General features: G+C 39.7%; 2 protein-coding genes and 1 long non-coding RNA gene across 6 annotated transcripts in view; 1 reads left to right on the top strand and 2 right to left on the bottom strand.

Annotated features, from left to right (window-relative positions):
* The window catches only part of LOC111255352 (glycine receptor subunit alpha-2-like), a 108,234-nt gene extending 102,834 nt beyond the window's left edge, over positions 1-5,400 (bottom strand). For all 4 annotated transcript variants that reach the window (XR_015327031.1, XM_022817239.2, XM_022817238.2 and 1 more), the window contains exon 1: positions 4,811-5,400. Coding sequence is in view for 3 of the 4 variants with exons in the window: in XM_022817239.2 (XP_022672974.1) it covers positions 4,811-4,920 (110 nt within the window). In the remaining variant the exon portion in view is untranslated. The remainder of the gene's footprint in view (positions 1-4,810) is intronic.
* Positions 5,401-10,802: 5,402 nt separating this feature from the next.
* Positions 10,803-14,024, bottom strand: LOC147758742 (uncharacterized). Its single transcript, XM_086987979.1, has 2 exons — positions 12,594-14,024; positions 10,803-11,095 (listed from the first exon to the last, which is right to left on the bottom strand). Exons 1-2 carry the CDS (start codon positions 12,826-12,828, stop codon positions 11,007-11,009), a joined length of 324 nt encoding a protein of 107 aa, XP_086844105.1. The 5' UTR covers positions 12,829-14,024; the 3' UTR covers positions 10,803-11,006.
* Positions 14,025-14,030: 6 nt separating this feature from the next.
* Positions 14,031-16,000, top strand: LOC147758741 (uncharacterized). Its single transcript, XR_015327010.1, has 3 exons — positions 14,031-14,260; positions 15,200-15,306; positions 15,857-16,000. It is a non-coding gene; the product is annotated as an uncharacterized LOC147758741 (long non-coding RNA).

Below are 16,000 nucleotides of genomic sequence, written 5' to 3'. Positions count from 1 at the left end.
ACTTCTAGCTTTTTCTGATAAAATTCGAAGTGTAGCATAGCCATACTTTCGTATTTATATGATAATCTAGTAAAGGTTGAAACATATACGCGTTTAAAAGTCGTATCTTTGATTGGTTTATTCAAATTTGATGTTGTATATTCTTTTAATTTTTTAAGCACCCTTTATAAATATTTTGAATTTCGAAAATTGAAACTCAAGTAATAGACTGCACTACTAATAATAGAGTGCTTTGCAACGTAATTCATTCAAGCCGATGGTATGACAAGATGATTAGTTGCACGATCTTTGAAGTAAGCTTCAATGCAGTCGGTTACATGTCGAAATTGCTTTCACTCGTGTGTACAGCTTCAGTCAGCGCACTCGGAAGCACAAGTGAGGTGCGCGCTCGGGCACTGCAATGCCGTTTATCCAGCTTTCGTATTATGAACTTGACGACGAGCAAACAGAGGAGAGTTCATGGCCTTCATTCTGCACAATTAGAATTCACTCCAGGAGGCAGCTTTAAATTAATTCCATAAGACAAAAACAAATCGCGCCACATACGTACTATTGTGGTCGCCTACAAAGAATACTTAGCTAATGTTTAGAATCCTATATTTAATACATAACATACAGTATATATGTTATTAGGCAGTTCAGTAGACTGTGGCAGAAAGGCATATCGGGTTTTTCTAAGCCGCAACTTCAACATCATATTGAGATTTGAACAGTTCTCCTATTCAGAAGTAAATTGTCAATTTTTAACAAAATAGTCATCCGCAAGCGCAATATTTGATGAGCATGATAAATATCATCCTCGAATAACCCTTGCATTTTTGCTATTCTCATTATTATGGTGTGAGATCGAGTACTGCCGTGCACCAACAATGGTTTATCTTTGTTCAGTGATTTGAGCTATTTACTGTAAAGTACGTTTATTGTCTTCTGCAAAAAACGTTGAAAGTACACTTCGGCCGTCGTCCATAAACCAGTGGTCAGGAAACTAGAATTTGCACCCGTTAGTTCGGTTCCATCCGTTCACCGGTGTGACCACCTGCGAAGATAAATCTTCACCTCAAATACCAATTCAACGCAAAAATAGTCGCGGTTATGACGTAGTGGTTAAAGGACAAGCATTTCTACCTCTACCTTGTTGATCCTCGCTCGAATCTTGAGACAAACAAATATGGAACCTTTTCGTGCACCGAAAGTGCTGAGTGCCAACACCCGTAAATTTTTAAATTCGGTCAGCTTTGAATACATAGTTCTTCACGTCAGCAATATAGGCCTTAGTTGGATCTTCAAAATCTCCGTTCTTGAATTTTTTCGATCAACGAATTACGGTGTCTCTGGAAATAGGTGCTGCATCAGATATGAGGTTTATTGGGCGAGCTGTCAATTTTCAAGCCACCTGATTTTTTTACGTTCCATCGCTCACTGCAACTCAGTTAAGAGCCTGAGTGAACGGTGTTAGATTCAAAAGAGACCAATTATATCTCGAAAACAGCAAGGTGTCTCGAGGTGTAGCACCATTATAAAAAAATCGTCACCTTTATCTATGACATTAACGTTCCTCGCAATTCATACCCACTAAAGACGTATCGAATAAAAAAATTTGCAGATACATTAATCTCTATAAAATCCACAAATGTACCAAGGTACATCTAATATATCACAACAATTATAGCCGGCGCATGTGATTGGCACGATCGAACGCTTTCTATTTTTGCGCATGCCACAGTTACATGATTTCCGTAATAACTTAGTATTAGGATCGTTGCATGATAATATTAGGGACTAGTTGTAGTCTAGGTTCGAACCCGGGCATAGACAAGACAGAGCTCGTTTCGTAATGATAAAACCTACGTAAAACTCGGAACGTAGAAGTCATTAGCCTCGTCGTATCGCGCATATAAATATGTATGTGGCTCAATTAGGACTCACTAGTGCTGTAGTACCTTTTTCTCTACACATTTACCGTTGTTATCAACGTTGTTGCTCTTTCTATAATGATCGTTGTTGTTGCTAGTACCACCGCCGCGACCGGAAATGTATTTATGTTGTCTCGCCTACCGATGTATTGTTCCGACTTTCCGTCAGAGCACATGGTTGGGAATAGTTCACGTTGTTTTCGAGTGGTAGAAGTTTGTGATGGCGAAGGAATAAAATGCAAAACTGGGCCGCAACGGACGCGACTGCCAATGGGAGCTCGGGGCTTGCAAACATCCAGGAACGAACAGTTGTTATTCACTGAAGCAATTCCCTTTGAGTTATGAAAGTTGACAGTAACGGTAGCAGAACGAAGCTCGGTAGGAAGATACAACGCATTCACATCGTATAGCGCGCCGCACTTGCACCAGCAGCGACATCGTTTTGCCCGCGCACGTCAGTAGGAACTAAGGAAGAGAAAGTGATTCGGGAAGATTTGAAACAGAAGTGTGTTTGACAAAGACAAGGCGGTGTTGGCCAGAACGATGACGACCGGCCGTATTATAAATAACTGCCAGCTAAATAGATGGGCGGGCAAACGTATTCTCCAAAATAGACAAAGAAAACCCATCGACGTAACAATTTACACCGTAAGTATGAAATGCTTTACTACTTTAACTCGGTACTCGCGTAGGTACTTGTATGTAAACGTATAGTGCTTTTATAAGCATTATCGTATTTATAGTAAAAAAAAATTAGACCCCTAAAAGAAACATACATTTAAAAAAGAAACATTTTAAGCGGTAATAACAGTTATTATTATTATATCTGTAGAAATACGGAAGGAAGGAACACGTAACACGAACGATACTGTGTTAGTCCCAGACTTAGGCTTTTAAAGCACAGCGTTCGTGAACTTCATCACGGTAGACAAATACCTAATTCGAGCCACCTTTATCACGGAGTAAATGGTCATAGACACTGTATATCCTTCTGGTCCGCTATCATTTTCTAGATCACCATACTTAAAACTGTCTGCAAGAATGTTTGTACAATAGAAATCGGAAATTTTGTTTATTTAGCCGTTGTGTCCATTTACCCGTTGAGCCAGTTAATCTCTACCTCTCTCAGTAGGTGGCACGTAGTGTTGCGTTACAACAAATTGCATTTCCAGTACAAAATGCACACTCTTAACATTCTGTCAGATACTATTCAGCACTGAGCGCATGCTCAGTACTGAATAATCCTTAAGAGTAATGGGCAAATAAGTATGTGAAGTTTGTATCAGACATCGTAGTATGTAATCGTACAATTTTAATTTTTTTTTTACAGTTATTAGAATCAAGACGAAGCTGCAGCTATATACCATAACAAGAGCATAAAATAAATACGTAGTCAACGAGAAAAAGAGACTTTTGATTAGTCAGTTCGTGTGGATAGGGCCAGATAACCGATAGCCAGTATTGGAATTGACATTAGTCAAACCATTTACTAGCAACCCCGTATCTAACGCTAGCCATAGCTATAAACATTGAGGGGAAAACGATGACCTAATTAAAAACACACACACATATATACGTACGCGGACTCTATTTTCAGTTATTCTTTATGCATTCCCCTTAATTAGAGCAAATATAACTATTGAAACGGATTCTTTTCTGGCTATTATTTTTTATTTTTTTAATATTATATTTTAAACGGTATAGCTCTTGCTGAAAATGGCAAGTGACCCGACTGCCGTATCTATAGGTAACTAAGTAAGCAAATAGCTACTGACACTAATCATAAGAGGCCATCTCAAGAAAGAGCAAATGGCCTGGCTTGAAACGTTGTCGTGGGCTGATTTTAGTGAAGGCCATACCAGAGAATCGGGTTTATTGGAAATGAGGACTTACTCTAGTTGAGCCAGACACGATGACGGTTAGTTTAGCTAGAGTATGTAGTTTATTTGATAATCTGCTCTACTTAGAAATAGAACTTTTATCCCAACAAATACATGGTCATAAACGACCGTAAAATAGCTCCTACATAAGCTAAGCCGTACGAAGGTTTATTGCTTTTGTTATAAAATCGAAAACATCAAATTGCTTACAAACCAAACAGTTACTACTGCTAGGACATGTGAACTTGAGGGCCCAGTTACAAGAATAGCTGGGACAAGCCCAATTTTTGAAATAACAGCCCGCAAAATCCTACCAGTTCCATCTAGAAGACATATATAGTTGAGGATTCATTGTTTTTTGCGTGGCAGAGGAATTGCTACAATTTAAATGAGACACAACAGAATAAGCAGTCTTTGAATTATATGTATATATATATATATATATATATATATATATATAAGTTAGATAATGCATGTAAAATTCAATTTTATAACAAAACTGATGAACAAAGACTAGGCGTTCTTATAGCTCGAAGAAAGGTTTGGAAGTGAAATATACAACAACCCATCTTCGATTAAGTTGTCTGACGGAACGTACTATTAGACGTATGGGCCAATAAGTGGCGTCATACGTGACTCGAGAAAGAAAATACGTGAACCGGCAAAGCGAAAAACACTTCAGGTAGCTCATGCGTGTAACGCAAAGTATGAGGTTATCGTTTACTCAAACTTGCCCTATCGTATTCGAGTACAATAGTACATAAAATAATTTCATAAAATACCATGCTATATTCATACCGCCTACTAAGGTTACAAAACATTTCGACAGTGAGTATAGTTTCAGGAAGTTGACTAAAAATTTATGTTCATATTTTTGGCGGTTGTTTGTAGAATTCTACTATATCGTAACCTCAAAGTCAATTATGAGAAGTTGCTTGAGCGAGCTTCAGTTTATTTAGGATAATTTAACAGCATCTATTTGGTTACATTTAGATGTGAGCAAAAGCGGGAACTTACCTTATGGTCGTCCGCTCTGCAACAGCCAGAGCTGTTCCTATTACAGCCCCGATTACGAAAACCACAATCGCCGACATCGATTGAGTTTGGCAGTGATGTTGAGCCACCATTAGAGTAGAATATAAAGAAATCCCTTTCGATCACTAGAATAGAACTGAATAATAGAACTGTCTCAAACTTTTCCCATAATTTTTGTCAACACTCACTTCACTAAAAAAAAAAAGCAAGAATGATAACACTTTACCCAGGGTTAAACAGCTTGCTTTTGTCTTGCCAAGTGCCTACTACAACGGTTACAATGACTGAGAAACTTTTCCTTTCAGAATAGCTTTGACTAGCGCACGTGACGATGAGAAGCAAAGTTTGTCACCGGAACACTATACCCGCTATTATTCATTTCAGGTGTGACTTCACGATTTAAGCATAATCTGGTCGTTGATCTAATGCAGATTTAGGCAGTTTGACAGATGTACTCGTATTCCTCATGATGACACCCCCGACTTCAGTCATAGAAAACTTTGGCTAATGAATATTCGGATGAGAACCTTTCCGGTTCTCATCCGAAGCACGTGCTTGGCTCTGACGAAGGGCCTCTTGCAAAGCCGGTAGAACTCCCAGAATTCCCAGTTCTTGACGGGAAACGGAGAGGGTCCGAAATTATCGTGGAAAGGGTCACAGACCTCCCAGCAAACAGTGGGAGCGGAGGAGGGCATCTCCAACATGGAGCCCTACGAAGGCCTTCCGCGGAAGATGTGGTACCTTCCTTTGCATTTATTGGGTAAAAAGTGAACCAGTCGAAGTCCAAAGTAAATGAGATGAGTCATACCATTTCGATTCAACCTTATAACCAGCTTCTGTTATCGCGATGATTCTTCCATTTAGACATGTACTTGAATAGGCTCATCATATCGAGGCCGCAAGATAGATCTAACTTATAGTCTCGTAAAAGTTCAGTAGAAAATGCTCGCTAAACTGGCGTCAACTGCTTTCCACTTTAATCATGTCTCAAAAGAAACAAAAATATAATTTATATCTTGAAATTATAGAAATTATAGACCCATTACCAGGTTGCCTATGTAATTAACTATTATAGCTGTGAAGGAAAAACACATGAAACGTATGGAACAGCCGTTTGAACATACGGCTAATTCCAGTCACGGTACTGTTAATATCTATATCGTCGTTATGCTAAACCAATAGATCGGTTATCTCCGCATATCGGACGCAGTTGCTCATCGCATATTTTCTAAAATTAGTTTTTTTTTTTTATAAGAGCCTTCAATTCAGGTAACAACCACGGCTGGCAATGCAGGTTTATATGCTGAAAGAATATCTTTTGGGTGAACATGTGTATACTGTCTGTATACATGAATTAATCTTAAATAAACGGTATTTTAATGCCTTTCGACTGAGTACCCAATTAGCAAATAAGCGTATAGAACATACGTTTTGGGGCACTAATCTGTGTTCCTGTACCAGTAATTGATTTGTGTACTGTAATAGTTTGTTATTATCATTATCGACAAGTTGTTGCCAATAATGCGTATTGATTTCTTATATTCGGCACCATATTTTTATAAGGGAATATATAAAATAATATGAAAATACGTTTCTACGTATTCAATACATATTAGTTCTTTGTGGAATTGAATACCTTTGAAGATTCGCCTTTTTGTCATTTCTGGAGTGTCAGGTAAGGTCAATACATTGCTAGCTTAAACTTATGGGTGGATCTTTTGTCGACGACACATATTCTCTTATTTTTGGAACGTATAAGTTTGTTACGGAAGCTTGGTGCGCAAGTATTGCACTAGGCTAAGCTTAGACGATCCCACTCCTAACACAGACCAGCTTATTGTTCCTATTCGACAACAGCTTAAACATGATAAACGCTGAGAATAATGGCGGTACTTTTTGAAACCATTCAGAGAGGTCACCCCCGGCCCTGGCTCTCACCAACGTACCCCTAACGAGCAGCAAAAGACACACAAGTGGTCGCTTAGAAAAACAACAGAAGGGAAATTTTCTATGCATATTTACTGAATACAAGGAATATTAATGTGTTCCATATTATGGTAAACCTAACTTCTTGGACATATTAGTCGCAGCGTGTACTTGTCTAATAAATGAAAGTTCACTTGCCTAACCGGTGTTCAATTTAAAGTGTTTGTTTGTTACACCGTTAGAAAGTGCCAACTCAGACATGCTCGGGTCCGGTTGACCCCGAAAAATCTAAGCCAGCGATAATCGACATCAGATGACTCTATTTGGCTTACATTCTTTATAATACTGATTTAGTCCACTGAAACGTTATCATAAAACAATAATAACACGATTTTTATAAGTGCCGGTAAAGTAGTAGTATGTCGCCATTTCGACGAACCTGTGCGACCGATTCTTTCAACTGCTTCGTTCGTGTACAGCTTGAAACGACTATGCAATTGTATTGATTCATTCAATAGAACATGACAGCACGTAAAATATGGCAGCCTGCTTCCGCGACAATGCAGCAGCAACCTAGGTAACCTAGGTAAGCCAACTGTCTAAAGCAATAGCTAACGGTTTAAATAGAGGACTTAACTTATAATGTGGCAGCTTAATCGACGATAAATCGTCGTCACATCGACTCTGTTTGAAAGTTAGAAAATTGTGTCGTAATTAAGTATTTTACACATAGAGCTTATACACAACAGTGAAAAAAATAAGCTGAGACCTTTAAAGTCTGAACGTACATGCAATATGAAGCAGTCGTGCTAAAAATTTTCCAGTCAAAACATAAAATCGCGTCTTCATTATCATATATCTGTGTGCAATAAGCGCAGTAACGCTTAAACGCAATGATCTCCCTCGAGTATCGTGGTGAAAATGGACGAGCAGCTGAAAACGATTGACAGAAGTTAGGCTGAAATTTTGCTACATGATTTTACGGCAGTTTTTATATTCAGTGCGAGGACTCAGGTAAACCTTTAGCTTTCGTAATGATTTCAGGTTCAGTTAAAATTAAATAGCTAAGATCATCATTACTATTATAAAGTGAGTATTACAAGAGTATCTCTAGCAGGAATGTGGCCCAGGTCAACAACGCCATGTTTCGATCATTACTGTAAGAGATGACTATGATTACTAAAATCTCGTGAAAAAAAATTCGACCTTAACGCTCCTGGCATTAAGCGATTAAATTCATTTTTCTGCCTATCCGAAGGTATAGTAGAGTGGAAAATGCCAGCGGCGTGGCACAGCACATTATTATATTATTGTCATAATAAAAAAAGGTCCGTTCTTACTGGTCCATTACATTTTCTTTCATATAGCTCCGTATGCTTAATAAAACTGGATTGTTTCCAAATGATCGTTTCCTGTAGGGCTTGTGTTTCGATATGTGTAGGCGTACCGTGCCCACAGGTAATGTCAGATACGGGTTGTTATAGATGACTCCTATTGGCAAGTCAGGGCCGGTCAAACGTCGTCTCTGCACACTCAGCAGATTGGGAAAGAGGCAGATTTTTTTTGCACAAGATCACTCGATCTCTCTACGTCGCAATGCAACGCTGACTGAGTCCAGCTTCGACAGATTGGTCTCATGAGAATAAATCAAACACGCAAAGAGCTTCCCTTTCTGCAGTGAGAATTAATATAAACATGTGGATATGGCGAAGTATTCAGTAATCATTGCCAAAGTGCAGAAAATCCTTGGTTACAATTGGCACTCGGCGATATTTTTGTATGAGACCAGCATGAGGTTAGAAATAGCTGAAGTGTTGCTTCTAGCTAACAACGGTAAAGTGCGCCTACCCGAATCGATATATGGTATATTACATGTTATATATGGTATATAACATAAAACATGTTAAAGCCGAATCAAAAACAGACTTATACTAGAGCTGAAGCTGTAAACTTGCGTTTTTCCTAGCTATCAATATATTCGCTGTTTTTTTTTTATTTCAAGCCTGCTATTGCTTTTTCGTGAACTGTAATTTTCATTTGTATAAAGAATTCTATTTTATATTTAACTTATATATCTGTTTTAAAATGGTGCAGACAACCGATAAGAATAAGAATAAGAAAATTGCCTTAAGTATTTTGTCTCATGAGTATTTTCGATTAAGAAATAATTACGGTGGTTTTCAGTAGAACACATGTCTCTATCCGTCAAGTTGTAAAGTTACCATTGATTCTATTTTTAGCCGAACCGTTTAATGTTTTGAGTATACGTTGTTTGTATATAGATAATTAAATACTTGAGAATGAGGTGGGCAAACTCGAACGATTATTACCTTTGTGTAGCTTAAATTAATTCAAAGTAGATTCTACGATCTATTTAGTTATTCTATGGCATTATTAGAACTGTATTGCACCAAAACAGAATTCAAATGAGTTTAATACAATTTAAAATCAACGTACGTAATTAAGCATACCAAATAGACTACCATAGCATTATAATTTCAATTATTTGGCGATTCCCCGAAAGCAGTCTTATTTTATAAGAAATCTTATCTTCCACGTCACTAAGTTATTCAATAGAAGCTTTTGTTGTAGTTCATGAAATGGATAGTCTCGCTACGATCTCTCTCACACCTTCCCGCCTTCTGGTCTTGATATATCTATTATAGGATATTCTGCCTCCTAGTAATTCGTTATTGCTATTATTTTTTATTACCGTATTATTTATGCCCAAATTTCCTTCATCTGTCCGGACTATCAGAGCGTGGAGCTGTTGTAACTGCCCTACTCGTTCTTGGCCTTTGTTAAAATAGCAAACTCTTGTGGCAATTGGCAGAAATGGCCTGAATGAACGCTCTAATCAGTTACTTCCTCTAGGCCTTCATCATCACGACGACATCATTATCACATATTCTGTGCATGAGTTTCTAATACAAATTCCGAAATAACCGATACGAAATTATAAACTCCATTGGCGAATTGAACTATAATTAGGAAGAGCGAACAGTGTCTCGGAGTTCTGTATAACACACTGGGGTGACCGTGGCTCAGGTTGAGGGAAGGCGGTTCACTCCGACAACCCGCCAATATTTGAATTGAAATGTACTTAGAAGAATGGAAATGTTTTTAGCTTTTGTCGAAATAAAAATATTGTTGAGAGCACCAACAACACTACAACCACCAGCTCTGCTATTTTAACACAAATCGAGCTTCCGACTAGCCTAGTGTATTTCAGAAGCGAAAGATGACTTCGCTATAGGCCATCCTACGAATTTTTGTATCTTCGCTAATCTTCGCTACCGGTTGTTTGAGGATAATGCGCAGCACAAGTGTTAGGCCGCATTCGAAAATAGAGAACGAGTTCGACAAACACGAGTCATTTTATATTAGAATTCCTGCGTTACATGTCGTACACGCTTGGTTCAACTGACTAGGGCGCCGTATCAAAAAAAGATGGTCAATGACTTCGTACAACGAGCTATTATGCCCAATTATTTCTGTAACAATGCTAGAGAAAGAGTTTCGACGACGAATAGGTATATCACTATGGGTGGTAAAGTCGGTACAGATCCCCGGCCCTATGGGTGTGTCATTTCTGCGTCACTTCGACCTCAAGGTACGTACGATGTTATGGGCTCCCGTTCCCGTGTATTTGTAAAGTAAAAACCTTGTAATAATATCGAACCTTAAAAATGATCACGTACTTTTATTTGATTATAACTTTTATACTGTATCTTTACTCGGCATTTGCTAAACCAGACAGGGCGGAAGGGTAGTTGTATAGTGAGTGTCGTTTTGGCAATATGTATTACTTTTATTAGCTAATATATGCACGATACTTCAGTTGACAAAACGATGACCTTGGCAATCATCTCACTAATCAATACGACTGTAAAATTTTGTAAAATCTTATGCTATTGGATAACCATCGCATCATGAATTTTAGCTTCACTGTTTACTAATACATCATGCTTGCTCTGTATATTCATAAACCGGAAAAACCTTTAACCGAAAGAAATCTACAAAAAGTCAAACGATTAAAAATGGCGTTTATTAGTCTTTAATAGTTAACGATCATAAAGACAATCGAATCTTTTTTTCAACCCATTATCTTCCAAAGGTGTACAGTAATGAGTTCTTGGGCCTCCTTATTGTATAGCAGGATGGAGCTTATATGGCCCAATCAGATATGCAAATCTTGCGTGACGTGTTTGCAAAATTGTTTCACCTTTGAGATCCCAGCATAAAAACAAGTTCATCCGGTGCTTTGAATGGCCAAGCCTTTCGTTAAAAGAGAGTAGAGATCGGCGCTTTCGGTTCCGTTAACGACACGTGCTACACAACCTATGTGAATCAACAAGGGTAACCGCAAAAGCGAGGTCAACAGAAGAAGCTTTTGAAGGTACGCAGCTGAATTAGATCTGAAGATCGAATCGAAAATCAACAAATATTGCATTTGGATCAAACTTATATATATAAGTTGCTACACTTTTCTAAAAAGCCTTTTCTTCTCATTTGCTATTTGCTTCTGTGTCGTTCGAAGGCGCTTCTTCTGCTTTATCAGACTGCTATAATGGCGTTGCGTAGGGAGTGCAATTCTCTGAAAAAAACTAGTCGAAGATACATGCTTCAAACAGAAGAAGGCGCATTTCCGATATCTTTTATATGATACATTTCATCGCGGTCCAGACGCTGCAGAAACAGCCTAAGGCGTGTGCCTTATGTACGGTAACGATGCTATCACTAAAGGAACTACGCAGGAGAGGTCTGCCAGATTTGAAGACGGCGTCGAAAAGATGCCCATGGCTTTGGCCGACTATGTGAGTTTTAAAAAGGTTATCTAAAAGCTGTTTTGAAGAAAGACGGTTGACAAACAAGACGGAAATAACCGAAAAGATGCCGTGCAACGACCGTCGTTAACTCCCTCAAATCCCTTGGATATGGACAAACGCTTGGGACGTGGGTATCTCATGAGCTTTTTAATTTCAGCCAGGAACTGCGACTTAACCCTGCATCTTAATATCTTGCCCACGACCAAGCGTCACGCGACGACAATAATGAGAGATTTTCGCATCGAATTGTCACAGGCAGTGAGAAGTGGTGTCTACACGTCAATAGGAGCCAGAGATTGGAATGGGTGATTCCAGGAAAAAGCCAAGGTCAAGGATCCAACAAGATCTCAATTCAAAAAAGGCTATGCTTTGCACTGCGAAGACCTGATTTATTGGGAATCGTTTTCCGCAGTGATTGATCGGCAGGTTTATTTGGTCCAGTTTCATCGAGTGAAACAGGCTGTCCAAGAGAAAAGACCTGATAAACGAGGTCAGGTTGAATGGCAACGCGAGACCTCACACAGCAAAAATCATCAAAACTGTCTTTTAGAACTTTGAGAGGTTTTGTTGCACTCTCCACGATCCGTTGATCTTTCGTTGACGGATTTTGATTTTTTCTGTTTACTGGGCGATCACCTTGGTGGTCTTGCCTTCGACAATTACTAAAAACTCGGAACGTAGTTGAAAGACTCTGGGACAAAACGTGTTCCCTGGCGAAAGACACCATTTAGTGGAAAAGAATCATCGATAATGGCGACTAATACATAATATAATAACTTACTGTCACAGGAATAAAGATTGTGGTGTTTTTTATTCAGTGAAAAAGCGCTCGAGCTTTCCTTCTAACTTGAAATGTATATGCAGCAATGACCTGATCTGACCGCTGGCGATAGGCTACTAACCGACCGGCCGGAGGGTATATATTATATAACCATAACGGACTAAAATCTGTACCGGAAAATACATATACATTGTATATTATTACAATATACATAATGTATATGTCTTACCCGCGTCATGGTGTACTGCACAGTCTGCTCCTCGATGCTGCATCCAGGCTCGAAACGGGGTGGCAGCTTTGGGGAAATTTCGGATTCCTGATGACGGCGGCATAAGAGGACTAGTTCGCCAGGCCAAGTCGACTGCCGTAAAATCGGGTAATACGGCTTTGAACCCATTTAGCAATTTGAATAGGGTGGCGCCCATAGCTCTGCTCATCGTTGTATTCACCGCTAAGGCAATCATAATGGGGAAAAGTCGGGCACCTTCAGCACACGCACGAACAGTGGCTGCAACTGTGCGGATCGTCCACTCCACTCGTCCATTCGCTTTCGGATGGACTAAATCAGTCTTCGCATGGTGAATATTAAAGCGCCCCAAATATTGCTCAGTGTGCCAACCTCAAAAGTAATTCACCTTGCCTATGGCCTCGTAGGAATTCTGAAAGGCAGACAGTACCCTTTGCGCCTGTCACCCTTGAGATGTCATCTAACGAGTTAGGAAAAGGTAAATGAAACGAGTGCAATAACCCGTACCCACCAGAACGAACAAAGGAACACGTTCCGAAGTTTGCAGTGCCGCCAGTAAGATCTAAACTCATTTTGCCGAAGGGCTGTGTCAGCATATTCATGGGCGTTTGCGAAAGCCAAAATTCATGGATCCGTTTTTTGACACACTTCACAACTGCGAACATACTCCAGGTCCTCGCCCATACTTACCCTGACGACCGCAGGCAGAGGCGGGCATCCATAGGGATGGCATAGTTTGGTTCGCTAATACACATCTATTTGGGTGCGTTGTCACGGTAATCACAAGCATGCGGTTATCGCTGATTCAGATTTCAGTACTTATTGTGGCATATTGCTACCAGATCGTTTCATTAATCTGTTGAGGACACCGCACGTAGATCCAGTAAGACACACTCCGACTCGACCTTCTACTGGGGCTAAGTTCCGGAAACTATACCGAAGAGGTCGATCATAGAACCTGTTCACATAGCAAGAACAGCCGATAACGTTGAAAAAACGGACATCCTGTTAGTACTTGCAGGTACGCAGTAGTCGGTTTTTGGCTAAGCAGACAAATTACTTTCGAGGTTACTTCGATTGCTCGCTGCCTGAGTCTTGAAGGTCGCATATCATTTCCTTCTCATCACAATTTTTCCGCATTTTGACCGTTGGGATCGTGGTTACCTGCTTTCCCGCAGATTCTATTGCAGTACTGCTTTCAAAAGGGAGGCTTTAACGCGATTTAATTGTTGGAGGTTTTTCACTGTAATATCTTTCTAGATGATCTGCGACATGAGCTACTTTGAGGATCATCAATGTTACTGCAAAGTAAGAAGTATATCGTCTTTTCTGGGTGGCTCAGTTTTTTTCTGTCTTTGCGTTTTTAAAATTAGTGTTTAAATTGCATTTTCGGAGTTAACCTTGTGTTTCGTTTGAAAAAGCGAGAGCCCTAATGAAAGTTGCAAATGCCGTACTTCCGAACAACCGTTCAGCCAAATGATCCGTAATAACGAGGTTATGTATACCTGCTATTAAGCGCTGCGAAGTGCCAGCTTGCAAGACTCAGTACGGCTTTTTCTACAGCCCTAAGTATAGGCACGATAAGGTCACCACTCTGAGGAAACGAATTTGTTTCTTATTGACAAATCTCTTAGTACTTTAATTACCAGGTAATTTAAGCCTAATTGAACCTAACAGGCAAGTCGATACTACGTACACGATCTAGCTATCCCAAGACAGATTTATAAATGTTTCAAGTCCATAGATTGGATAGTTAAGTATTGATACAAACGGCTGGCCCGTCGTAACACGAAACGAAGCTTGTCTGTGCTCATTCGGTCCCGAATCTTGGTCACCACGTAATCAGCGTCCGCTAGAATTCACTAACATATACTTCGATACATATTATTACGTACTGCTACGGCGCGACATCAGGATTCCAAAGCAGGAAACTTGCGTTGCAATTTTAAGCGAAAAATAAGGAATTATGCAGGAAGTCCGAAACTAGAATATCGAGCAGTTCTTGGGTTGAGATGATTAAGCCCTTGTAGGATACTCCTTCATTTGCTTCATTGCTAAAATGAAACCGCTCGTTTTATGGCTGGCTTGCAACGTATCAAACATTTTAGCCGACAACTCATAGCAGTGTCAATTCAATAGACAATTCCGGACAAGCCACATTTCGTAAAGTGTGCCACGAAGCCAATTTACAGCTGGCGTCTAGCATATCGGTGGGCGTGTTAGTGCAGAGTCAGTTAACATTGCATGCTAAAATAAATAAACACAAATAATTTTAGCTTGAAAAAAGGTAAACGGTACATTCCAAACAAGTAGTTACAAGAGTACACCGAAAATAATTTCTTAAATCCAAATCTTGAAAAAACATCGCTTTTTCATAACAAATGCATGCACTTATTAGAACCACTTTGTGTTGAATTCAATAATCGTTTGTCATTCAACCAGAATACCTGCCTATCTGAGCCTACGTAGGTAATCATCATCAACAAGAATAACTACTACTACACCAAATTGAAACTCTCTATTTTCGAAGCCTTCACTTAAAAATTGACAATCATAGAGTAAAATTCTGTATTGCTCTTCGTATCTAGGTTGTCGTTCCCCATGACGATAGCCTAATCTCAACTACATACTTCTAGAACTCCAACCACTACCTCTACGAACGCTTTCGATCCTCATCGACCGCCGAAATCCATGGGTAAGGTCAAGGATCTACGTATAGCCGTGTTATTCGTGTCCATTCGTATTCTTGACGGGGCCAGCTAATGAATATGCGGTCAAACAGCCGATGGGCTAAGGGGACAGACAAAGAGAATTGGAGGGCTAGGGCCGACGATGAGCTCAGGCCGATTACATCAGCTAGCAGTGGTCACAAGGAAGAAGCAGTACAGGAGACATTGATTAGGGCAAACAAACCGGTGAGATCGTATTAACCTCAGATGCCGCTGCTAGCGTTAGCACGACCGCCTTAGTCATTCCATTTCGAAACTATCGATCAGTTTATGAGGTCTGTAGATCACCGTGGGCTTCAATCACCATTTTGACAATTCACTTCGCTGTTGTCTCCGCCTTTAATCGCTCTTCTCTAACGTTGATCACCTAACGCTATGGCCACAGATTCATAGATAAAGCGGTGTAATTCACTAAAGCAGAGTTTGACGCTTTCAAATTATTTGATACAGTGTCAACCTTCAAAGTAATGTCTTACAGTTTGAACACGAAACATTTATTTAATGAATTGTCAACAGATATTTAGCATCTATCTACGTCAACATTCCGCCGGTACGGTACCTACGGGGCGACTACGGGCGCATGGCGACGTCTAATTAAATACTTTATCATCACAAAATTTGGAGCGTTCGAGCGGTGCGTCCATACAAATGCTTCTTTAA

This window comes from Varroa destructor, unplaced genomic scaffold (assembly GCF_002443255.2).
Source record: "Varroa destructor unplaced genomic scaffold, Vdes_3.0 BEIS01000001.1, whole genome shotgun sequence".
Taxonomy (NCBI): domain Eukaryota; kingdom Metazoa; phylum Arthropoda; class Arachnida; order Mesostigmata; family Varroidae; genus Varroa; species Varroa destructor.
This window is presented reverse-complemented; position numbering and strand designations above follow the sequence as displayed.

Excerpts from the sequence above, each read along its gene's own strand:
- LOC147758742 (XM_086987979.1), bottom strand. The coding sequence starts at position 12,828 with ATGATTGCCTTAGCGGTGAATACAACGATGAGCAGAGCTATGGGCGCC. Across the intron at positions 11,096-12,593 it reads TGCAGTACACCATGACGCGG|GTTGTGTAGCACGTGTCGTT; the intron begins GTAAGACATATA and ends TGATTCACATAG.